General features: G+C 38.9%; 1 protein-coding gene across 1 annotated transcript in view; it reads left to right on the forward strand.

The window, feature by feature from the left end:
- Positions 1 to 26,489, forward strand: part of LOC126199695 (uncharacterized) — a 130,889-nt gene that overhangs the window by 50,069 nt on the left and 54,331 nt on the right. The window contains exon 4 of the mRNA XM_049936625.1: positions 11,300 to 11,431. Within this exon, the coding sequence (XP_049792582.1) occupies positions 11,300 to 11,431 (132 nt within the window). The remainder of the gene's footprint in view (positions 1 to 11,299; positions 11,432 to 26,489) is intronic.

Below are 26,489 nucleotides of genomic sequence, written 5' to 3' on the forward strand. Positions count from 1 at the left end.
AAAGTGTGACTGACGGAAGTTAGTTATTGTTCAGTGTTGTGTTGAGAAGAATTTTGTGTCGCACCTTTTTGCGAATTTTGAGATGGAGGAGTTAGAGCAGCAATGCTTCTGCATTAAATTTTGTGTTAAACTCAAGAAAACCTTTACAGAAACACACCAAATGAGGCTGAAAGCTTTTGATGAGTGCATGAGCCATACTTGGTGTTACAAATGGTTCACATGAATGGAAGTTAAAGATGACCTTCGTTCAGGATGCCCTGCGACATTTACCGACGATGCTCGTGTCAGGAATGTCAGTGAGATTGTGTCTGCCAATCGAAGACTGACTGTCTGAGATATTGCAGAAGAATGTAACATTTCAGTTGGATCATGTCATGAAATCCTGACACAGCATCTTGGAATCCATCATGTTGCTGCCATATTTGTTCCATGGCTTGTGAGTCAAGAACAGAAAGACCTTCTCCTCAGAATCTTTCAAGAGCTTTTGGATTTCGGAAATGAGAATGACATGTTCCCTAAGAGAATCATAACTGGTGATGAGATGTGGGTCTATGGTTACAATGTGGAGGCCAAGGTTCAATCTTTACAGTGGGTCAGGGAAAGGTCTCCAAAGACCAAAGGAAGCTTGTCAGGCCATGTCAAATGTTAACGCCATGCTGATAGTTTTCTTTGACTTTGAAGGATTAGTTCATCATGAATTCATGCCACAGGGACAAACTGTACTATCAGGACATGTTACGATGCCTGCGAGAAAATATGAAAAGGAAAGGGCTTGAAATGTGGCAAGACAATTCATGGTTCTTTCATCATGATAATGCACCCACACATTCATCACGGTTGGTGAACAAATATTGCACAAAAAGTGAAATCACTGTGCTGCCTCATCCTCCGTATTTCCCATACTTGGCCTCTGATGACTTTTTTTTCCAAAGTTGAAAACCAGATCGAAAGAATATAGTTTTGCAATGATAGATGAGATAAAAGAAAAGTCACAGATGGCGCTTTGCGTGATCCAGACTATTTCCGTTAGTGGAAACAATGTTGGGAGCAGTGTATCAATTGTGGAGCAGAGTATTTTGAAGGAGACCATGTACAATAAGTAAAAGATAAGTGTGGAAAAATTTTGTGGTGAAAGTTCCAGAATTTTTTGAAAAGACCTCGTATACAAAATTTCAGTGTGTTTAGAGACATAAAAAGAATTATTGTTTTTTATGTGACAAAAATTCCACTGGCGCACCAGTTCCCCAATAGGAGTCCATGAAGCGTTTGATATGAGTGATGTTTGGAGACAGTGTTCAAACTGCTTTTGTTGGATATGGTTTAGAGATGTAGCTGAAAATGTCATCCACTTGTATTAATGTACAACTGTCATCTTGTGCGTTAAGATTGTCTACGCTCAAAAAACCAGATGTTTCATAAATAATGGCAGCAGCGTCAGCCAAACATACAACAATCTGTTCTGGTGTGTCTTTCAGTATCTCATACACAATTTGCTTTAGTCCTCCCAAAAATAAATAAATAAATAAATTGATAGCAGTGAGGTCACGAGAATGTATTGGCCACAGTATTGACTCATCTCACCCAGTTCAACAGTTGGAGAAAAACTTTGTCTAAATATTATCTGACATTAACTGCAAAATATGGTGGGGCTCCATGCAGGAAATTTTATGAAGTTATTTCCAATAAATGATAAACCTTCTTTTAACTTTCAAACACAATGACAGAAAAATGTACCTTACACAGAACATAACCTAACAGTCAGTGAATATCCATATCTATTTCGAAAGACTGCAACAGCATACAATAATTTGCATTCTTATATCTTACATCCCCTTGAAGGCAAACAAATTTTTTCAACACAATACAAATATATCTATTTTTAATATATCATTCCCTTAGTCAAGCTGTCAGCTACTATGTCACAGCTTTTAATGAACACAGACTTGATTTTTGTTCCTGTAACATTTTTCCTGAGAATATGGAGAAGGTAAGAAGCTCAGATGTAGAAATGGCAAGGTGCTGAGTGTGAAGAAACTAACACTTAACCTATTTACTTACCACAGAGGTTGAATTTGCATCAACAAAATGAATGCTACTTATTTGCCACAGAGGCCAAGTTTAATGTAGTCAATTACAATCCATTAAGCCCACAAGAAAACCTCAAATATAAAAATTAAATTACAGTTTGTGTAATAATATATAGAGTTCCTTTTTTCAATAAAACTAAACAAACTCCTTCAAATCCATATACATTAAAAAATTGCCCCAGAGGTGCTTACTGGGTCCAACAATAGTTTTGGCTACTTGTAAATCAGTATTAGAAAAACCACAATATACACACACTTTCAACATATTTTTTTTTATTTTTTTTATTTTTTAAAGGCTGTCCTGAGAGCAGAATATGGAACTTCTGTGCAGGCTTTTCAAAAAGAGAATGAGCATTAGCAAATCAACATGCATAAGCAATTATTTACAAGAGCAAACAAGGACAAATTCAAAGCAAATAAAGTGGCTGAAATCCATGGATTAACCAGTGCACATTAACTGGCTTGAGCTTGGAGCATGCCTCAAACAGTTCCCCAATTCAGTACAGAGTCTAGAACATAAACACATAAAATGCATTACATAACATAGAAATGGCAAATAGCACATAGGTCTCCAACCATGACAGAGAAAACGAGGGCAGGCAACAGAGCTCATTTGACCTGCAATTACTTGGGGTTACATATTGAAATAACGTACAGTGCACTCATGGGCCTTCTAGTTTTAACTGACAATGAAAAATATCAGACATACCTAGACATGGAGAGGACATGCGCCAGTAGTGCAGGTAGGGGCAAATCTTTCTAGATCAGAGTTAATGGATAGTGAAAATTTTTTTGAAGATATCTAGATCTAGAAAATACATGCACCAGTAGTGCAGGTAAAGACAGATCTTTCTACATCACAATTAACAGACAATAATTAAAAAATAATTTTAAGTATACTTAAACTTAGAAAACACATGCACTAGTACTGCAGGTTAAAAGCAAGTCTTTCTAGATCAGGTACTTCCAAACAGAACAAAGTAAAAATTGAAGCCCTCTTACAATTGAATAAATGTTCAACTCTGGCACGTCCTTTTTACCAGGTTGCTGACCCACCAGATAGCAGTAGCAGCTTATGGCGAGAACATCAAACAAAATTTGCTAGAAAAAGCATAGGGGTTTTCACGAACTGTGCCAGAACTTTTCCCACACACACACACACACACACACACACACACACACACACACAAAATGGTGCTCAGCATTGTCCTGTATCAGGTTTAGCAGAATTAAGAGCAGGATTTGTGACCACATCCACTAATGAAGGCAGCAGGAAACAGGCCTAGTCGATCTCCAGAGTATGGCCCACTACCATACAGGCAGAGGGAAGTAACAACTCTCCAGTATGTGCAGGCATGCTGCTCGAAGTAAACACCCACCATCCAGATGCACTGAGCTAGTGAACTCAGGTCACAGTCCAGGTATATACAATCTGAGACAGCCAACCTCCCCTGCCTTCAGCAGATACCCACTAGTGTGAGCTGCAGGTGCATATGCGTGGATAAGTCATGCTCAAGAAGCTGCAAGGACACCACCTACTGAGATGCTAGAGAAACTGTAGCTATGTAACCAAACCCAAAGATGTCCCGCAAGCAAAGGTATTGGTATGAATGTGTGCACGGCTCAGGATGGATGAAAGCAGTGTGTAGATGCCATTTTTATTGCACTTTGATTATCACGATGTATTACTAATGCGTTACTACCTTGTTGACAGAGTTCAGTTTATAGCTGTAGGAACCATACACCTTCGCGAGCTGCCGACACCATTACCATGCATTCTGCCTTTGCTGTAGGAAGTGCTACGCTTCGCTGTTTGCACAAATTCCATGCACTACTGCCTTTTTGGAACAGAAACATGTATCCAGTTCAAGATCGCCTATCTGTAGGATCAATAGCAAGTTTGCATCACACCATCCAATTATTTCTTTTAAGTCACATTTCCTTGGTCCCTTAAAGATACCTGAGTTCTGTGGATCATTGCAGCCCTGACTTGACTTACTTACAGTATGTAAAATATTTGGTCTTGTCACTTTTGCAGTAGACAACAGACATCCTATCACTTGGCTGTGGGAAATATTGGTTCTTCTTTCAGTAGAATTTTTATCAAATGTGGCATTCACTTCAACAGGAGTTCCAACAGGTCTGCAATTGGACATATCAATACTTCATTTATATGCTTCTTTGGATCTGACTTAATCATGCCTGTTTTGGGATTTCTAGTTACGACTATACTAATACATTATTTCACTTTGCCAATACTTTTCCTGCAGAATTTTTCTTTTATTTTTTCTTTGATTTCTAGATTGTTTCTCTGATAGCTAGCAAAAATTAGTAAATCATCTATCCACACTGTACTGTTAGATGACCCTTGAATTGTCATCTATGGAGAGTGAAATGAGACGTTAGGATGACAGTAGATTTGTCTAATTAACATCTTTATTCTGATCCTCAGCCTTAGTACATCAGAACAGCTTGTAGTACATCAGGAACAGCTTGTTGGAAGTGTCCAGTTGCTTCTCAAGCGAAACAATAGATGTCTATCATTGCTGACAGTGCAAAGAGCAGAGCCGAGTGTGGTGTCACTCGAATCTGGCTGTCAGCCACGTCTCTGGTTGCAATGGTGATGACCGTGTGGCAGCACAGTTGCTGATACCACGGAGGCGGCTGTGACCTCCCTCCAGCGAGTGGGTGACACTCTGCTCAAGCAGCGGCTGCCCTTGTGACTCGGGGTAGACTGCCCATGGTCGAACAGCGCACACCATACTGCGTTCCGGGATGTTGCTCCAAGTGTCACAGGCTTGTGGTGTAGGCTGCGATACTGAGATGAGAATATTTTAGTACTCGAATGACTGAGTACTTATACAATCCAGACTATTCATTTAGGGCTTATGGCACATACACTACAAACTTCCATGGTGGCAATGGAGGAAAGGCTCCATCATTCTGCTAGCGTATTGCAGAGTTGGCTGTTTGTATATTGCACCCAGCTGGCTCTGCTTTGCAATGTATGTCAGCTGTGTTTTGCATCGCAACGCATAACACTGTTGCCTGCCTGTGGCTGGCTCTGTTGCAACTCACTTTCGCTCTGACATACTTGTTGAGCAAATATGGTCGATAGGCTGTAGTAGTGAATAACATTATTGACAAAATAATACATGTATAGGGATCAATCTAATTCCAGTGTCAGCTAACCTGCTTCAAACCGTACAGAGACTTTTGTAGCAAACATACTAGGGTGCCTTCCAAGTACATCTCTGGTTGTGACTTAAAAATTTCAGTGTCAGTGTCCTCATGCACAAGTGCACTAACTGCACCCATGTGATCAACAGTTCGGTTGGAGTTAGCAACCAAAACAAACAGGTAATGAATGAAGCGTACCTTACAACTGGTGAGAATACTTCATCATAATCAGCACCTTTTCTTCGAACACATACTTTAACTACTAATCTTGCCGCTTACTGATTTATTTCCTCCTTGCTGTCTTCATTTTAAATACACACTTGCAGGGTAAAACTTTTTTCTTGTGGAAGAGCTATCAATGACCATGTTTAATTTTTCATCAAGGAGTCATACTGTTCATCCATTGCTTTCTTCCACTGATCACCGTGAGAGATGATAAGGCTTCTTCAAGAGTCTGAGGATCATCCATCCATGAAACTGGAAAAAATAAACTGAAGTTAGCTTCTTCATTCTTTCTGTACTGAATAATCTCTTTAAGTTGTAATGGTTGTAATTAGGTATGGTTCAACACGACCAATAGACTGAACAAAACTTTATTCCATGGAAGCATTAACAACTTACACACACACAATTGGATAATGTATCAAAATGCAGTGGTCGAAACTCGGGGAGGAGAAGAAAGCTCATCTTCTACCCTTTTTTTAAATTTATTTACTGGCGCAGAGGTTTTGGCACCAGTATTTATCTTTGTGCCTCCAAAGCGCGCCTGTGTAGCACTACATATATTCAATGGCAGAAGTTAGTTGTGGCAGCACCTACCAACATTTTTCAGAACTTCCACTTTGCACTCGATTCTAAGCCGCAGGTGGTGTTTTGGATTACAAAAACCAGAAAAAAAGTGCAGCTTATATTCGAGTAAATACGGTACCGTAGTTACTTGGCCACAGATCGTGTGCTTATTATGAGGTTGTTCTCAGTTCAATGTAACACAGCTTCCTTAAACTGAAGAATTCACACACTGTGTGTAGTCTACCATTTTCCCATCTATGGGATGCTGATTCATGAAGATAGCTGCCAGTTCTTTGAAATGTGACATGATTTGTTAACTTGCTCCGTGGAATTTGTTCTGCATACAGACGCATTGCTTCTCAGCTGTTGCATTGTACCTCCCCATAAATGAGATGCAAGTCAGCTATCTTGGTTAGGGTGTAATAAGCCATCAATAATATGTAAACATCATTAGAAACTGTAATGTAAAAACAACATAAACAACAATAATGTAATTGTTTCTCCAGAAATGCGGACATGCTAGCAGAATGAAAACTTATCATTCCTAGAAGTAAGATATAATTGTTTTGCAAATCACATTCCATTGTCAACCTGTTGCGGTCAAAACAACTGTGAACAGTGGCCTAAGGGAAGTCCAGCGTCAAACCTTTCAAGGGCCCTTAGTGGGGAAACAGTGCACCTGTGATGTTTGCTATGTAACAAAATTGTTTCTTTTGCAACTGTAATGAAAGTTTTATTAAACTCAAAAGCATTTTGCTTTAATTTATAGCATCTTCTGTGGCCACTATAATAACATGGTTCTTCTTCTCTTTTTTTCCTGTGTCTTACAATTTAGTTTGGTAAGATCATCAACAGGTCGCATGCTTTTACTTCTTCTATAAACAGTATTAATTCTTACTGTTACACAAGGTGGTTTTGTTGTCTTCACCATTCTTCCTGTTCTTCACATATATATGTTAGATTTTAACACACAGCACTTTCACATGAAACTAAACATATTCATGTTTTTGTATGTTGTGAAGAACCACTGTCATCTGACCATTTCATGTGTTTTGCTTTGCTGTTGCAGGTTGCGCTCTTCTTTTATTTGTTTTGGTAGTGGTGGGAGTGTTTGCTGTTGCTCTGTGTGCATGAGTGCTTATATTTTCCAACTAGGGATGTGTGTGTGTGTGTGTGTGTGTGTGTGTGTGTGTGTAAAGGTAGCTAACTTGTCTTACACACACACATGTGTGTGTGTGTGTGTGTGTGTGTGTGTGTGTGTGTGTGTGTGTAAAGGTAGCTAACATGTCTTACACACATTATGTGTAAATTATTGCTGTACTATGGTGGTTGATGTAGAATTGGGATATTGCCTAGTTTGTGATATTATTTTGTGGTGTCTTTCTCTACAATATGTTTTATTAGTTGAAATAACATCTGGTTGCTGATGTTTGTCTGTCATTTGTTATGTGTTTCTTCTCTGTTATTGCTTTTTAAATCTGGAAGCTTCCTTGCAGATTTAGGACTTGTTTCATGTTAATTTGTCTGACCTAAGTACAGAACATCACAGCTGCTTCACTAGTGTTGGTAAATACCAGATTTTTGGTACATGTCAGTGTGATCTTCCTTCGTTAGACATTTCTATTTTTATTTATTGTTTGAAGATGTTTCCAATTTTTTGTGTCAGACTGTCTCCATATGTGAGTGTAATTAATAATGAACTCAAAACTGACAAGGGTGAAAGTATACAATAATAAAAGCAAAGACATTCAAGTAAATGTGGATCCGTGAATGAGCCACATTGAAGATAACTGCGAAAGTGTGCTTACAAGCTACCACAAACTTCAGTATGAAATATTTTCATTTTTAGTACAAATGTGTTTTAAATCTGAACTTTTTGAGTAAGTCCTCATTTAATTAGCCTCAAATTTCACCTGTGGTGCATGATTGGGAAATATGGTGGTTGTGTCATGGGGCACTAGCACAATTTAGTGCTGTGTGAGATATCTAAAGCATCAATACGATCCAAAGTGGATAGGTTAAGCAGGACCTGTTCCTTGGCCTATAAGATCACCTGACCTCAATCCTCTGGATTTTTCTGACTGAGATCATCTCAGAAGTGAAGTGTATGGCACTCCCATTTATATGGTTGAAGAACTGGAACAGTGGATTGTATAGTTTGGTAAAGATTTAGGAGATGACTCCAGGTGTTTGAAAGGATCCCTAACGCAGAGCAAAGATAAGTGCAGTATTGCATTCAGTTGTGAGGATGACATGTGGAACACCTCATTTAACAGGTACAAGTGTGCAGTAAATTGCAACATGTAACATGCTGAATTCGCATTCTGTTAGCATATGTTTTTCACCCCTGTCACTTTTTACAATTAAGTGTGATACAGTGTTTAAATGACTTAACATTTTACACTTATAAGACAGAAATATTGTTCTTTGGTGTTGATGCAAGCATTCTAATGAAACCAAAAGAAATGTAACATCAGAAGGAAAAATAAATTTTCAGCAAAATTATTGATTGGTTTTTAGTAAATAGCTTATCACTGAACATTTGGGCAGCAGGGCAAGAGTTCATATGTTTCTGCACGTGATAGGGTTTATCTGATATTAATAACAAAAGAGCATTGGGGAAATGAAATATGTAAAACTGAATATTCAAAATTCCTGTTTCTCCCCTTGTTGATCAGAGCTTCAATTGGAAATCTCGTATAGATTTTATAGATTTTTCTCAAACACTTGAAGTTGGTAGCATTTGTTCTGCCTGACAGAGTATTCATTGCTCATTCATTGCTCAGAAGTATACTGTAAGGATAAAAGTCTGGTGTCTGTCCTTGAACCTCATACAGGTAAATGTTGGAAAAATTAGGCATACCGTGCAAAAGATTTACTCTCATTGTAAATTTGTTGTGAAGAACCAGTTACAATTTGAAGGTAGTAGTGGCGGTTATGTATACAATACTAGGAACAAAAGTGACTTTCCCTATGCACAAAGTAACCTTACTTTTAACATATGGAGGAGGAAAATTTGAAGCAATAAAAGTATCCCACCAAGAAACTTGCAGTTTAGAACCAAACATTTGGTATTTTACCAGTATTCTTTTGATTGTCCATTTAAAGAAATTTGAAAGCAACCATTAGATAATTGTCTTTAGAAAAATATTGTCTGTTAGATTCTGACACATGTTTACTGCTTATGGATCTTCAGTATCCTTTTGTTGTTGCAGTTGCTTCCTGGAGACAATGGCAGTTTCTATAACCTAGTTATTGGTTTCAAAAGACTATGACTGCCATATATGTTCACATTTCAGATTTATTTGTCCTTGTTATGTCTTATATTATGAATAAAAGCTCTTCTATTACAATTTGACCATTTCTGTTTACACAGATGCTACATTAGCCATTAAAAGGTAAACAGTTGTTCAGCTGTATCATTTGTGGAATGAGACATACATAGTTTTTGCTATTTGAGCAATAAATCAAGTCTGTGAGTGCCCAGAACCAATGTACTGGTCCATTAATCTGCATTTACTACAATGCTGGAGACAGTGCCAGTTTTAGAGTTACTGTTTTCTGGAGATTTTTTTACATGACAGACCTCACCTCAAGGTGTTATTGCTTCATTATTGCAATCCCCTTCTGTCCATACTTCATCTCATCCTTCAGTTACAGTACCATCTCCCAGTGCAAAAGGTTCATTTGTGCTATCCTCCAACTGTCTCATTGAGTTCAGCCTAATCGTAAAATATTTTACAGTCACAACAGTCAAAACATAGAAAAAATTGACAAACTATGAAGTACTGAACTACACTAATGATTTTGCCTTTAGTCAGGATATAAGTATTCACAAGTGAAAATCATAATTACTAGTTTTGGGAGAGTCTAAGGTTTGTATGAGGATGCAACTGTGTAATGGCCATTTGTGGTAGTCAGTGGGAAACAGTGTGTGTCCACAGTGAGTCTTTCACTCAACAGCAGAGGGAGTGTCATTTTTGAAATTTCCTGGTAGATTAAAATTACGTGCCAGACTGGGACTTGAAACCCAGAACTTCACCTTTCAAAGGCAATTATCTTTCCAACTCAGCTCTCCAAGCATGACTGACAACTCACCCTCCTAAGCTTTGTAGCATTCTTTTCAAACATTATGACACCTCGAGACTACCATCCATACTCCAAGATTACAACCCCTGAAACTGTAACGATAATGACATCTGCACAATGCACCCACAGGCTGCCATCTACACTAACTTCACAACTGACAAACCATATAGTATTAAAGGTAGGATGACACATGAAACTTCTCTTGTTTCCTGATATGTTCACTGCACGACTTTCTGTATTAGGAATATCCCTCCCCACATTGGCAAAATTCATGAATTAGCTCAGAACAGTTGTGTTCCTTGGAGATTTGATGAGAGTGCACTACATAAAAATTCGAAGAGGCCTGTGGGGCTGTTATACGACTTGCCATTTGTATGCTCCCACCTAAGACTAGTTTTGCTTGATCTCTATAGAAGAGATCATGTTCTTGCACATATCCCCTCTTCCCACCACCTTGCTGGATTTATTCTCCCTCCTTTCCCACATTTTTTCCTGTATGGTGTATATCTTATTGTTTATTTAGTTACTTATTCTTATCCCTAATATGTAAAACTATCCTTCCTTCCTTCTTTTTTTTCTGTGTTTTTCCAAGCCTATTATTTTTCCCTTTCCTTTGCATTCTTTAATCCCTTTATTATTTTATGTATCTTCCTTTTGTAATCTATCTTTCTATCTTTATTACTCACTCTGTCTCTTCTATGTTATCAGAACTAAGACATTAAAATACGTACTAATGTACTATTTTTAATTTTCCACTCGCTCTGATGCCTTTTCCTTCACCTTTGGATCTCTTCCTCCTCATAACAGGTGGGTCCTTGTTAGCCTGGGATGTGAATTACCTGCCACACTGCTCTTTCCAGCACCCCCCTACGAATTCTTCTCTTCTTACTGAAGGAGAAACCAATTGTTCTGGAAATTAGGAGCCTTCTGTTCTGTTTTGTGTGTTTCTATCATCCATACTGGATACCGAGTCGTCTGAAGGTAAGTACAGACCTGTCTTTCATTTGTTTGGGATTTTAACATGTAGTAACTCTTCCCTTTGTTAGCTTTGCTGAGCACTCTCTAATTGTTATTACTATTGATTATTTTTTGTTTTATTAGTTGGGCATAATGATTAGTTTTTTGTAGTTCAGTTTGTACTTTATTTTTTGCAGGCAATTTACAATCCAGGTGACAATGACATTGGTGGTGAAGATGACAGTATAACAGAACAAAAGCTGCAAAGATATAAACTGACTTTTAGTCAGCCTGATCAAATTGACATTAAAAACATTACTGTATATAAGGTAAGCAGGGATATTTTATTTGTTTCTGCTGGAAAAGGAAGTTTCTGTAGCATAGTTAGTTGTTTAAAACTTTCAAAATGTGTTAAATATTAAAAGGGTGTTTTTGCACTCATGATCAGGATGTCCAACTTGCCACATCAGAGTATTTCTCTAACAGACAATACCAGGGAGATGGAATATAAATGATGAGGATTAGTGAGAGTCAAAATGAGTACTATATTATCACACCATCATGTGCATTCTCATTCCACTCTGAATGTGCTGTTGCTCATCTACTGTCTGTTAAACTGACATATTTTTCCATGGCTACATATGAAAAATTGAGCAGAAGATAGGTATTTGCCAGAAAGATGTGTAATTTGACCATCATTTCAAGTTGATAAATTCTTCTCTTATCATCTTCTTGAGTATTATGCAGCTTTTCACAGCTTCCTGATATTTTTTTTTTTTCTTTTCTTTTTCCTGCCCCCATAGATCTTGAAAGAGAACTTCTCGTTCTGGAAGCTTGTTCTTCTGTCAAGATAACTTTGTACTTTATGCTGGTTATAGTGTAAGATATCACTTGGTTAAACACTTTGTCAACACATACTGATGAGCCTAGTTTCTGTGTTGGAGGAATTCCGTTGTTGAATGAAATACATTGACATACTACAAAGGGTGTTCAAAAAGTTGTGTACAGCCGTCTTCTTCCCCAGGAGGAGAACAAATTTTTTTGTGAACATACTTGGAACATTTAGTTATACTTTTAGCCTAATCAATGTAGCATCCATTAGCTATGACACATCTGGCCCAATGTTCTTTCCATGATGTAAATGCACTTTGGTAAAATTCTGGGGATTGACTTTTGCACCATCGCTTGACACAAGAAATAAGGTCTTTCTCACTATTAAATGATTTACGGCACAGGTGGACCTTCAGATGACCAAAGAGGTAAAAATCAGAACGAGCCAAGTCCAGACTGTAGGGAGGATGAGGAACAATTTTCCAACCCATGTTCCTGATTTTCTCCTGCGTCATAAGCGCTGTATGGGGTTTGGCATTGTCAAGGTGTAGTCTGATGAGCTGACCCTGAAGCTGTGGTCTATGGGTCTTGATGGCACATCACTGCTTGTCCAATGACAAACAGTAACAGTCCCGGTTAATTGTGGAGCCAGGTTCCAAAAAGTCAATGAAAATGATACCACACTGATCCCAGAAGAAGGAGGCCATCACCTTTCGGCCTGCTGTTAGTGAAAGTGTTGGTTTCTTCTTTCGAGGGGAACCTGGATGACGCCACTCAATGGATTGGGCTTTGCTGTCAGGTTCAGACAAAAACAACCATGTTTCATCGTGGGTAAGGATGCCATCAAAACAGTTTCCACTCTTCAGTAAAGGTCTTCATGAGACCCTCGCACACATTCTCCCTCATTGTTTTCATTTCTCTTGTCAATAATATAGGCACCCAACGTGCACAGATTTTTCTGACCTTAGTGACTGTACCAGTGATACCACACTAACCAATGACAAACAAGTCATTTCAGCAAGCTGTTCTGTCGTCAAACATCTGTCATTTTGGATGATTTGATCAATGGGCTCCTTATTCACATCAATCACTGCTGTTGATGGTCTACCACATCATGGATTGTCCAGTAGAGAGAAATCACCTTCATTAAACCTCTGCAACCACTGCTGGATACTGGCGCAACCCACTGTGTCCTCGCCATAAACGGGAAGCAACTTACTGTGAATCGATATGGCAGAGTCATTGCTATTCTTGAATAGGAACTCAATCACCGACCTTTGTCGCAACCTGACATATACGTCATGGTCCATTATGGCTCACCTGTAAAAAAAAGAAAATATTTTTATATACCAACTTATAGCTAAATGTTCCAAGTATGTTTACAAAAAATTTCATTCTCCTTGTGCAAAAAATAAAAAAAAATAGAGATGTCTGTGCAAAACTTTTTGAATGCCCTTTGTATGTACTAAGTGACAGAGAGACAGGTACGAACAGACTCTTGAAGAAATAAGATCCAAACACATTTGGCTGTCACCATGTGAACAAAGCCAGACAAACTGAGCACTTCATTTCTCAAGGTGTGCTATCACTCAGCTTTTCTTAGACAAACGTGTTATGGATATACAGTAAGTGTCTTGATCAGGGCCTCCAGGGTCATCTGTCTTGGTTGACTTGTGTGTGCGACAGCAGTCACTCTCATCTAGTGGAATACTTCACTATTGGATGTTAACAGATATAATAAAAACAATGTCAACACCAGCAACAAATGAGCAGCTATACAACTCTGAGTTTTCACACTATTATATTGTGAGTATTTCTGCAAACTGCATGCTGCAAGGAGCTCAAAGTCTAGAAAGTAGTTATATTAGTAAATGCCGATGTCAAAATATGACAGTGTTGATACTGAAAAGTACATGGAAATAAATGTTCTCTCTGTTCACAATGTTTTTATTCAGGCCATTGTTTATATAATAGCCAATTCAGGCTACTTCTATAAAGCACATTAACAACAAATTATGAGTAGTGCCAATTTACTCACAGTGATAATCGCGACTGTGTAATATGAACATTAGTATTAACAGAATTTACATCAAGTCCAGATATTCTGATAAATTATGGAAGTGGCTAATAAGGTACTGTTTTAATTTCTTGTTAAGTATCTGAGCATTTGCACCATAAATAAAGACTTCATTCTGAAACCTAGAAAGGCACATATAAAGTATATGGAAATTATTAATACTTCTAGTATTGCGATTGTGAATATCACAGTTAATCCTAAATTTGTTATTATTACTCTTCTTTAATATCAGGGAGTGTGTGTATTGACACTCCCAAGACTCCTGATGAAGTTTTTACAAGAAGTTCAGGTATCAACATTACATTTCAATTGTCCATTTTTTCTCTCTGTACTTCCAGACCTTGTTAGGAAGAATTAATTGAATTTAGTGGCCAATGATTAAATTTCACACCATCCGTCTCATTGCTCCTGTCATCCAGGAGCTGAATATTTGCTTCTACGTACATACTCTGCAGACTACTGTAAAGTGGTTGGCAGAGGGTACTTCGATTTATTTCACATTTTAGGATTTCTTTGTGTTCCAATTGTGTATGGAGCATAGGCAGAAAGACTGCTTAAATACCTCTGTGTGTATTGTAATTAGTCTCTTACCATTTGCCATTTCTAGTTTATTCATTTCATGCTTAATAATGCTCCAAATTTCCTTTGATTTGTTCTCAGAATTTTTAATTTTTGGTAATTTTTTTTCATTTTTGACGATACAGTAAAGAATTTTGCAGTATTTGTTGTAGCCCACATTTAAATTTTGGTTGGAGCCAATTCTATGCTGCACCTGATTAAGATTTTCCGTGATTTCCATAAATTGCTTCAGGTAAATGCTGGGATGGTTTCTGTGAAAGGACATGGCTGACTTCTTCCCCATCCTTCCCTAATCCAATGGCACCAATGACCTCGCTGTTTCATCCCATCCCCTGAATCAGTCAATCAACCAACAAACCTAGTAGTGTGCTATAAATAAAGCTCTCTCTTTGTGGCACAGGATACTAAATTCTACCTGCAAGGTAACCTTATGTTTGGCTTTCACTGTAGTTGTCCTCAACTCATAGTGAAACTTCAGTCATAATAATGTAAGAATAGTAAACTTGTTGCAATTGTTCATTTGATAAACACTCTCTGAATTTTGTGGTTGAGTCTGCATTATCATTCTGTGAAATTGTACTTTTTCTTTCGTAGCTAATCCTGAGTTATGGGATGCTTCATTGCTTCCATTTCAACATCGTGGTCAGAGGTTTTTATGAGGTTCATATCTATTTCATGACAAAATGTTGGATTTAGAAATAAATTATCAATTGTTATTGCAATGTATTCTTACATTCCTCTTGGAAATGTTCCTTTGGGGAGCAAATCAAAGCTGGAAATCAGTAAATTTAAGTGTCCTTCATCATTACTGTCTGACGTGTTGTTGCAGTCTTCAGTTCAAAGACTGGTTTGATGCAGCTCTCCATGCTACTGTATCTTGTGTAAGCCTCTTCATCTCTGAATAACTACTGCAACCTACATCCTCCTGCATCTGCTTACTCTGTTAATTTTTTGGCCTCCCTCTACAATTTTTACCTTCCACAATTCCCTCCATTACTAAATAGGTGATCCCTTGATGTCTCAGAATGTGTTCCATCAACCAATCCCTTCTTTTAGTCAAGTTGTGCCACAAATTTTGTGTCTCCCCAATTCTGTTCAGTACCTCCTCATTAGTTACACAATCTACCCACCTAATTTTCAGCTTTCCTTTGTAGCACCAAATTTCAAAAGCTTCTCTTCTCTTCTTGTCTAAACTGTTTATGGCCCGGATTTCAATCCATACATGGCCACACTCCAGACAAATACCTTCAAAAAAGATTTCCTAACACTTAAGTCTGTATTTGACGTCAACAAATTTCTCTTCTTCAGAAATGCTTTTCTTGCCATTCGCAGTCTATATTTCACACCCGCTCTACTTCAGCCATCATCATTTAGTTTGCTGCACAAATAGCAGAACTCATCTTCTACTTGAAAAGTCTTGTTTTGTACGCCAATTCTCTCGGCATCACCTGATTTAATTCTACTACATTCCATTATCCTTGTTCTGCTTATGTTAATGTTTATCTTACGTCGTCCTTTCAAGATACTGTCCATTCCGTTCAACTGCTCTTCCAAGTCCTTTGCTGTCACTAATAGAACTACAATGTCATCAGTGAACCTCAAAGTTCTTGTTTCTTCTCCCTGAAATTTTATTCCCACTCCAAATTTTTCTTTGGTTTCCTTTACTGCTTGTTGAATGTACATTGGAGATAAACTGCAACCCTGTCCACTCCTTTCTCAACCACTGCTTTTCTTTCATATTCCTTCACTGCTGTAACTACCATCTGGTTTCTACAAAGGGTGTAAATAGCCTTTTGCTCTCTGTATTTTTTGCTACCTTCAGAATTTCAAAGAGAATATTCCAGTCAACACTGTCAAAAGCTTTCTCTAAGTCTACAAATGCTATAATAATAGGTTTGCCTTTTCTTAACCTATCTTCTAAGATAGGTTGTAGGGTCAGTATTGCCTCTCATGTACCAACATTTCTCTGTAATCCAAACTGATCTTTCTGGAGTTTGACTTCTACCAGTTTTCCATTGTTCTGTAAAGAATTTGTGGTAGTATTTTGCAAACATGACCCATTAAACTGGTACTTTGGTAAATTTCACGCCTGTCAATAACTGCTTTTTTTGGTATTGGAATTACTACATTCTTATTGAAGTCTGAGAGTATTTCACCTGTCTCACACAACTTGCACACCATATGAAAGAGTTTCATCATGGCTGTCTCTCCCAAGGATGTCGAGTATCAGGAGTTCCAATGGAATTTCGTCTACTCCAGGGGCCTTGTTTCAGCTTAGGTCTTTCAGTGCTGTGTCTTCATCTACATCCTATTCCATTTCTATAATGCATTCAAGTTCATCTCCTTTGTATAGACCATCTATACACTTCTTCCACCTTTCAGCTTTCCTCTCTTTGCTGAGTACCTATTTTCTGTCTGAACTCTTGATATTTGTACAGCTGCTTCTCTTTTCTCTAAATGTCTGTTTAATTTTCCTGTAGGCGATATCAATTTTTCCCCTAGTGAAATATGCTTCTAAATCCATACATTTGTCCTCGACCAATTCCTGCTTAGCCATTTTGTACTTCCTGGCAGTCCCAGTGTTTAGATGTTTGATTTCGCGTTTGCCTGCTTCATTTGCTGAATTTTTATATTTCCTCTTTTCATCAGTTAAATTCAAGATTAGCCTTTGCATAATGTTACCTCTGAAACTCTCAACAACTTCTGGTTCTTTCAACTTGCCCAGTCCCAGCTCCTTAATTTCTTACATATTTGCAGTTTCTTCAGTTTTGATCTACAATTCATAACCAATAAATTGTGGTCAAAGACCACATCTGCCCCTGAAAATGACTTACAGTTTAAAATCTGGTTCCAAAATAATCTCTGGCTTACCATTATATAATGAATCTGAAACCTTCCAGTGTCTTCAGGTTTCTTTCAAGTACACAGCCATCTTTCACAGTTCTTAACCCTTTCCAGCCCAACTTTTATTTACTTGTGGGGAAAAATAATTTTTCGCGTATTTCCCTCCATAATGATTGGAATAATATATATTTATAAGAAATTTTGTTATTTTTTTGTTTTTGGAGGGAAATTTGGGATGACTCCATATGGCATCATTGGGCAGGATTTGTTTCCTTCAGTCAGGTGGTTGTGATATCACAGTGCTTGATAATGGAACTTGAATGAATATTTTAATTACACAATTCGATGCAGTTTATTAAAGAAAAATTAGTTCATACAATAATGCAACTTGCATTTCAGGACAATTTTATGGTTTTTTACAGCATGATTGTTACTTTACATGAAAATTTAAGAAACAGTTCCTGTCTTTGGTAAAGCAAAGAGGTTTATTACATTTGATGCATTTCGTTCGAGAATATGCTGTAATGCACAATTTACATCTCTGTTTGTTTTCTACATGCTGTGGCCAGTGTCCAATGTTGTCATACCTTACATCATCAACTGGGCTGTGACCCAATGGGGCTCATTTCTTCACATCTGTAGGCGATGGACTGTCATCTGATGGCCGTCCTCGTCTTCTTACCAAAATGTCTCCTGCTTTTAGTAGTCCATGAGCTACATCAGACCGAAAAATCAACAGAGACATGTGTTTGGTAATTTCTCTTTGTCTGCAATGTCGGCGGTATAAGAGCCACGCATTCACAACACACATGTCAAGGAGGTGGAATACGATCCTTAGATAAAATCTTTTCACACCAATATTACTCCTATACAAAGCAACCAGCATGTCGTGCAGATCAACTCCTCCCATTGAACGGTTATATTCTCTAACAATGTCTGGCCTTGGAACATCAATATATTTTCGTTCTCCCACTGACCAACGTTTCACTGGTTCTACTGGACTTACTCCTTTGTATATGATGCAAGAAGGACAGACTTGTTATCATACCACTTCAGCGTATGATGTTCCTTTCTGTTTCAGTTCGATAATCGTATGATCCTCGTCCCTGCTTTTTCAGCTCACTGTCTGCTTTTAGATTGCAGCCTTTAAGTCTTGTGGGTCTAACAGTTCCAACAGACAAAATGCCATAGTTTTTCAGGGCAGAAATAAGATTGTAAGAGGTGAACCAATTGTCTGTAAACACTTTAGAATTTTTATATTTTGGAAGTCCTTCCACAAGCCTTATCACAATATCACCACTTATACCAAGACCAGTATCATTACGTACAGTTCCTTTCTCTCGGTATATTTCAAAATTGTACACAATTCCACTAGAACCAACACGGGCAAAAACTTTTATACCCCACTTGTGTGGTTTGCTTTTTACATACTGTTTCAGGGATGAATGACCTTTGAAAGGAATGATTAATTCATCCACTGAATGATATTCCTCAGGTTCAATAACTGAAAAACCTTGTTTGATTTTGTCAACAAATGGTCTCACCTTGAACAGTTTGTCATAATCAGGGTCCTCCCTTTGTTTCATTTTAGTGTTGTCAGTCACATGTAAATAATTTCTTAGCTTATCAAACCTATTTCTAGGCATTAAGTCAGCTATTGGAGAAAATCTTGTAGCCTCTGCCCAGTACATTCTGTAACTAGGCATTTTCACAACACTTGCTAGGATGTTTATCCCTATATAGCTAGGATGTTTATCCCTATATACTTTTCTATTTCACGAACATTTGTATCTAAAGATGCACCTGTTTTCTGTGTGCAGTATAGATTAGATTGCTCGACTAGGTTCTGGATAATGTCATCACTACACATTGTTCTGAAATACTGCAAAGGTGTCAGTTCATCTCTTGGAGGGTCAGAAAAAACTGCATTACATGATGTATCCACTTCTTCAATGTCCTTCATTCTCCACCGAAGATCCCAGTGTGTATCACACTGAATTTTCTGAGCTGAATGACTTGGTGCAAGGTTTGGCTCAGCAAGTAATCTTGAAGCTAAGGAAACATCATCTTCATCATTAGCTTGAGGGTCCAGAATTTAAACCATATCAAGGTCCATTCCTTGAAGAAACTGTATATCCAGTGTAGTAGGGTCCTGCTGCCGAGCATTTTCAATCTCTTCCTCCACATCAGACGTATCAAGGTCCAAATCAGATAAATCTCCTTCGAGAAGCAGCAATATTTCTTCTTCTGATAATGATTTATGATTGCGAATCATGTGATAAACAAACCAGGAATTTTTTACTAAAGCAGAATTTTTAACATATTAATATTAGTTAGTATAATAAAACTTCAAAAGAAACTTGAAAATATTAGAGTTACACATTATGGTAAACTTTAGTCGAAGTTATTGCATGTACTACATTTGGTAACATAACAAATGCCCAATGATGCCAAATGGAATCACACATGTTTGTGACTTCCAAGCAGAAAATTACTGTAACTAGCCTTATTTTCAAAGTATTGACTAGTTAATTTACACTTTCAACAATAATTTATTAGTGCAACTTTTATATTAGTTTGCTTCCTCACTCTACTGTAGACACCATGCAACAATACTTTTGTCAAGGCATTGTAGCCTGGTGCTCTCTGTTTTAGCGAATTCACGGTAGCCAACCTAAGAACAATGAACTTTAGAAAGCCCTGCACACTTGTTTATAATCTTTAGACAAATAGTTTGGCCTTGGGAAAAAGTTAAATATGATGATGCCATATGGCATCACTGGGCTGGAAAGGGTTAAATCAAGTGTTAGTTATGATTAAAGTATTATCTGTGCAAAATTCTACCAGATGGCTTCCTCTTTCATTCCTCTCCCTCAGTCTTATTCACCTACAATTTTTCCTTCTATTCCTTTTCCTACTGTTTAATTCCAGTTCCCCATCACAATTAAATAAATTTTCATCTCCCTTAACTATCGGAATATTTTCTTTTTTCTTCTTATATTTCTTCAATCCGTTCATCATATGCGGAGAAAGTTGGCATATAAGTTTGTACTGCTGTGGTAGGCATGGGCTTTGTGTCTAGTGATTTCCCTAAATCACTCCAGGCAAATGCCGGGATGGTTCCTCTGAAAGGGCACGGCCGACTTCCTTCCCCATCCTTCCCTACTCCGATGAGACCGATGACCACGCTGTCTGGTCTCCTTCCCCAAACCAACCAACCAACCTTTGTGTCTATCTTGTCAATGATAATGCATTCACTATGCTGTCCATAGTAGCTTACCTGCATTCCTATTTTCTTATTCATTATTAAACCCACTCCTGAATTACACTTATGTGAATTTATATTTATAACCCTATATTCACCTGACCATAAGGTCTCTTCCTCCTACCACTGAACTTCACTAATTCCCAGTACATTCAACTTCAACCTGCCCATTTCCCTTTTTAAATTTTCTGACACACCTTTCTGATTAAGGGAACTAGCATTCCAGGCTCCGGCCGATAGGACACCAGTTATGTTTCTCCTGGTGACGACAAACTCCTAAGTAGTTCCTGCCCAGAGATCTAAATAGGAGCAATTTTACCTTCAGAATATTTTACCCAAGAGGAATCCATCATCATTTAACCATACAGTAGAGCTGGGTGCCCTCTGGAAAAGTTATGGCTGTAGTTTTCCCTTGCTTTCAGCTGTTCACAGTACCAGCACAGCAAGGCTGTTTTGGTTGGTGTTACAAGGCCAGATCAGTCTGTCATCCAAACTGTTTTCCCTTCAACTACTGAAAAGGCTGCTGACCCTCTTTAGGAACCACGGATACACCCCCCCCCCCCCCCCCCCATTGTGGTTGCAACTACAGTACAGCTATCTGTATTGCTGAGGTATGCAAGCTGCCCCACTGATGGCTAGGTCCATAGTTCATGGTTCTGTCTGAAATGAAATTAAAACTCAAATCTACACACACGCACATTGAGTTCCAGTTATTTCTACTAAGCCTTATTTGTACTCTCTCTAAAAGCCTGTTGAAGTTTAGAATGTTTCTTGTTGGAGATGTGCACCTTCAGAACTGTTGTCTTGTATGTTTCCAGGTCCATTATTGAAGCACAGTGACTCAATGAGATGTTCAGTAGAGTGAGGACTTAGGTGTGCCATCTGGAGTTTAGTCAATGTTTTGTGTATTTAGAATATCTCCCTTTCCTGATATTACCCCTGCAGTAGTGTGATTACAACTTGGTTCATCAGGTGCATTTGTTCACTTTCTGTGACTTCAAAACAGTGTTGTATTATGCGTTGAACATCTACAGAAATAGGAGGGCATGCTGGAAAGTAATGCCTTTGAATTTTTATGTGAAATCTCCTAAAGCTTTTTAAATGAAACGAACATTATTAATGTTCTGTATCTTTATTCTTCATGTTTACACATTTGTTTCTCTACATAGTCAACATGTCAACAAAGACATTGATCCCAACGAGAGACCAGCTTGTTGATACCATCACTGTACAATATTTGACTATGTTGATGGAGCTACACTCTCACCTCTGCTTGCACTGCTTCATCACTATCAAAGTGGAGCCTCCAAAGGTGTTCTTTAAGTTTCGGAAACAGCTCATGTGTGGTCAGGCATTGTCATGCTGAAGAGAGGGTTCTCCAAGTGTGGATAAACTCTTCGAATTTGAAACTTGATTACAGCAGGCTATTTCTGACACACCAACATAGTTCCGTTACAAACTGTGATGTTACACACTACATTCGGAGCTTTCTAGTGGCAGAGGTTTGCAAATATGTAGACATGAAGAATAAAGATGTAGAATGGTAATAATGCTCTCTCTTTTTTTAAATGTAAAAAGCTTTAATGTTTTCACATAAGTTATTTGGAGGCATCGCTTTTCAGCTCACTCTCATACATTTTATTTTCCCATTTCCTTCAATGGTAGAAGCAGCTCTTGCTTAACAGGTTTTGTTTGTTTTGATGAAAAAGTCCAAATGTATTTTATCCTTTGTATTGTCAAAGTTGCCATCCTTTTGTTTTTCCATTAATTGTAACTGCACGTCTGACACCAGAAACACTGGCCCTAAAAATTCCTAGTGAAAATATTGGCAAACACAGGGATTGGACAAACACTGCTCCCATTACAGAGAATGCTTCTGGAAATTTGTTGTGCAGGCTACCTTGTAACCTCACCTTACATTAATTTACACACAAAATCTGGCAGTGGGAGTGGAAAGTAACGGTTACACCAATATCACAGGTGGGGAAATTGTTCTTGGAGGGCGTCTGTGATCCGGCCTATGTTATACTATGTGGAGTAAGGAACTATGGCTAGCTATTGTTCATTGAACGACGATATGTATCGTGCAACTTTACTTTTGTTTATTGTAATTAAAAAAGTCAAGTAAATTAATACCCCGTTTCGCTCTCAATCAGTTCAAATAATGGTTCTCACTTGAATTAGGCACTTAGATAGATTCTTGCAATGTTTGTGATGCTGACTCTGTCATCTACTTTAAAGAATGAAACAGGTTTCACATTAATGTGAGGAGTGTTCCAAGAAATGTGTCTAATGCCCTCCTCAGTTGCATAATTCAGGTTATGGTTCAAACTGCTCATAGGCGAACAGTACAAGGATATGTGCCTGTGTGTTCCTGGACTATATGCCACCCAAGACTTGCGTATTCAGTGGCCATGCACAACTCTATTGCTTCAAAATTGTGAACATTCCAAGGAAATTATGGTACTCTTGCTTGACTTGTAAGGTTACTTAATCTGAGTAGCATTGAGCACTGTTAAAAGAGAGGTGCATGTGTTGCATGTTACTTCAACCAACCAGTATGATTTGTGAATGGTTGGTTGGTTGGTTTTTGGGGAAGGAGACCAGACAGCGTGGTCATCGGTCTTATCGGATTACGGAAGGATGGGGAAGGAAGTCGGCCGTGTCCTTTCAGAGGAACCATCCCGGCATTTGCCTGGAGTGATTTAGGGAAATCACGGAAAACCTAAATCAGGATGGCCGGACGCGGGATTGAACCGTCGTCCTCCCGAATGCGAGTCCAGTGTCTTACCACTGCGCCACCTCGCTCGGTGTGAATGGTTGTCAAGGGATCGTGAATCATTGTAGTTCCACAACACTTGCAGTATCCTGTGGCATCCATGTCATGTAACTGTAATCAGAACAAAAAGAGATACCATGTACTACAGTGGAGTTGTGTCATTTTCAGTTTACATCTGACTTGTTATCTGTCCTCTAAACCCTCTATCATTTACCACATTTTTAAATGTCACTTGTTAGTATTTTCTTTCCATGGAGTGAGTCACGAGGGTATTTATGATGCTGAACGAAAAAGCTTCATATGGAGATATGCCCTATTCTGAATGGTTTCTGAGCTAGAACACATTTAATGTACATTATTATTTATTTTGTGCAATATTCAGTACATTATTTACAATATGCCAAATAGTGTAGAGGAATTCGAGAAGAACAATTTGATACAGGACACTTGTGGTCTATCAAGTCAGGAAACTACTCAAATTGGCCTACAAAAACTACTGAAGCTATGGAATACATGTCATGTGAAATTTTCAGTATTCTCTCACTACTTCATGCAAGCTATTGGTCCTAGAGAAAAAATGGATAGGACCTTTTTTGTAGTAAACTAAATGTAGTTCAATTTTGTAGTGTGACGTAGTTTTGTTAGAGGCTGCAGTTTTTTACTTATTCAAGAAAAACAAATTGATGTTAAAGGTGTTTTATCTTGGAGACCATTTGGAATGGGGCATATGCCCCTGTGAAGTATTTTTATTCAGTCACCAATACCATTAGTCCCTCAAAGCATGTACCTTTTCTTCTGACACATTCTGTCTGTTCCCATTGCTCTATCCTGTTGTTTCTTTATTGACTTAACTCAGCTATAAGTAGCTTTCTTATATAATATCTAAAATGTCTTTTTTCTTCCAACTCTTTTTCTCTATCGTGCTAGGTGAGGGATGGCAATTACTAAAAGACTGCATTTTGTTACACAGTACAGTATTATGCCATCTTTCATAGTTCAAAGCTGGTGACCCATCAGATGATCCTATTAACAGTGTTTCCATTTTTCCTTGTCCACTGTGTTTTGGATTAGCTGGTCCTGTATTTTGTTTGCCTTCTCCTTTATCTGGGTGGACCATCGTTTCAGTCGTCTTCTGTGCAATGTTTTTCCCTTCAACTTTGCCTTGAATCATCATATTTTCAGAGTTATCCTCCTGCCGTCAAACTGTCTGAGCAAATAACTAAAGGATTCACCAGAAACAAATACTGGAAAACCTGTAACTCTTCAGGCTTTCCCGGCGATCTAATGACATCTTGGGTTGTCGGGTGTTCTGCCGGATATCAGCGTCGTACTTGCACGATATTTCGGTCACATAGCTCGTAACCTTCATCAGGTGCGACCTGAGACTGCTCCTCGAGTGGACCTGGTCCAGTATTTATGCCTATGGCCTTCCCCCTCCACCAACGGCTGCAGGCGCTTCCTCTGTGGTCCGCACCCATTCCCTGCGACCTGCTGGAGCACTGCTGCTCCGTTTTCGGTCCGCTGCGGTTCTAGGTGTTCCCTCTGCGGTCCGCGCCCACCAAACCCGCTCCTGGGGGTTTCATCTACGGTCTGGGATACCAAGCGTTCCCCCTGCGGTCCGCGCCCGCTCACCACGACCTGTTGGAGCGTTGCCGCTCCGTTTTTCGTCTGCTGCGGCTCTGGATGTTCCCTCTGCGGTCCGCGCCCACCAGTCCCACTTCTGGGTGTTCCATCTTCGGTCTGGTGCCCCTGGCAGTCCGTCAGGGGCTCGTTTTCCATCTCCATGTCTCTGGTTCTTCTGTTTGTGTAGTGTTGCAGCTGGTCCCGTTGCTCCTTTGACAATTCCAGAGCCGGATCCCAGGCTCTGCTTAGCTGGTACCCTGTGTCACGGTTCATAAGATCGTCAGCCATTTTAATTTCTATCGATTCTCTTATAACACTGTCCCAAAATCTGGGTGTTTGTGCTAGAATCTTGGTATCCTCATACTTCATGGCATGATCTAGTTCTAGACAGTGTTCAGCAATGGCTGACTTAGTCACCTGTCTTAATCTAGTGTGCCTCTGATGTTCTTTGCACCTGATCTCCACAGTTCTTGTCGTCTGGCCAATGTAGGACATGCCACATTGACAAAGTATATTGTAAATCCCTGGTTTTCGTAATCCCAGGTCGTCTTTGACACTCCCCAGCAGTCCCCCGATCTTGTTGGATGGACAGAAAACACACTTGATATCGTGTTTACGGAGGATCCTACTGATTCTGGCAGAAATAGAGCCAGCATAGGGCAGATATGCCACCTTCTTTGCTTCATCTTGGTCTTCTTCAGGAACCTGTGGTATAGTGGCTGGTTGGAGTGCCCTCTCAATTTGTCTGTCCGTGTATCCATTCTAGGAGAAAACTGTTTTGAGATGTTCTATCTCTATAGGTAGATTCTCTTGGTCTGACAGGGCCCGTGCTCTGTGGACCAAAGTCTTCAGAACCCCATTCTTCTGTGCAGGGTGGTGACAGCTGCTGGCCTGCAGATATAAATCAGTGTGTGTTGGTTTTCGGTACACACTGTGGCCAATTGATCCATCTGCTTTCCTCTGGACTAGTACATCCAGAAATGGCAGCTGGCCATTCTTCTCCAGTTCCATGGTGAACTCGATATTAGGGTGGCATGAGTTAAGATGTTCGAGAAACTCATTGAGCCTGTCCATCCCATGTGGCCAGATCACGAAGGTGTCATCCACATACCTAAAGAAGCATGTGGGTTTAAATGTGGCTGTCTCCAATGCCCTCTCCTCAAAACTCTCCGTAAACATGTTGGCAACCACAGGGGACAGTGGGATGCCCATGGCTACATCTTCAGTTTGCTCGTAATATTGGTTTCTGTACAGGAAATACGTGGATGTCAGTGTATGACTGAACAGGTCCAACAGAGCACCGTCAAATTTCTCTGCAATCAGTTCTAGTGAGTCCTTCAGTGGGACCCTGGTGAACAGCGATACCACATCAAAACTAACCATGATGTC

The sequence above is a fragment of the Schistocerca nitens genome, chromosome 1 (genome assembly GCF_023898315.1).
Source record: "Schistocerca nitens isolate TAMUIC-IGC-003100 chromosome 1, iqSchNite1.1, whole genome shotgun sequence".
Classification (NCBI taxonomy): Eukaryota; Metazoa; Arthropoda; class Insecta; order Orthoptera; family Acrididae; genus Schistocerca; species Schistocerca nitens.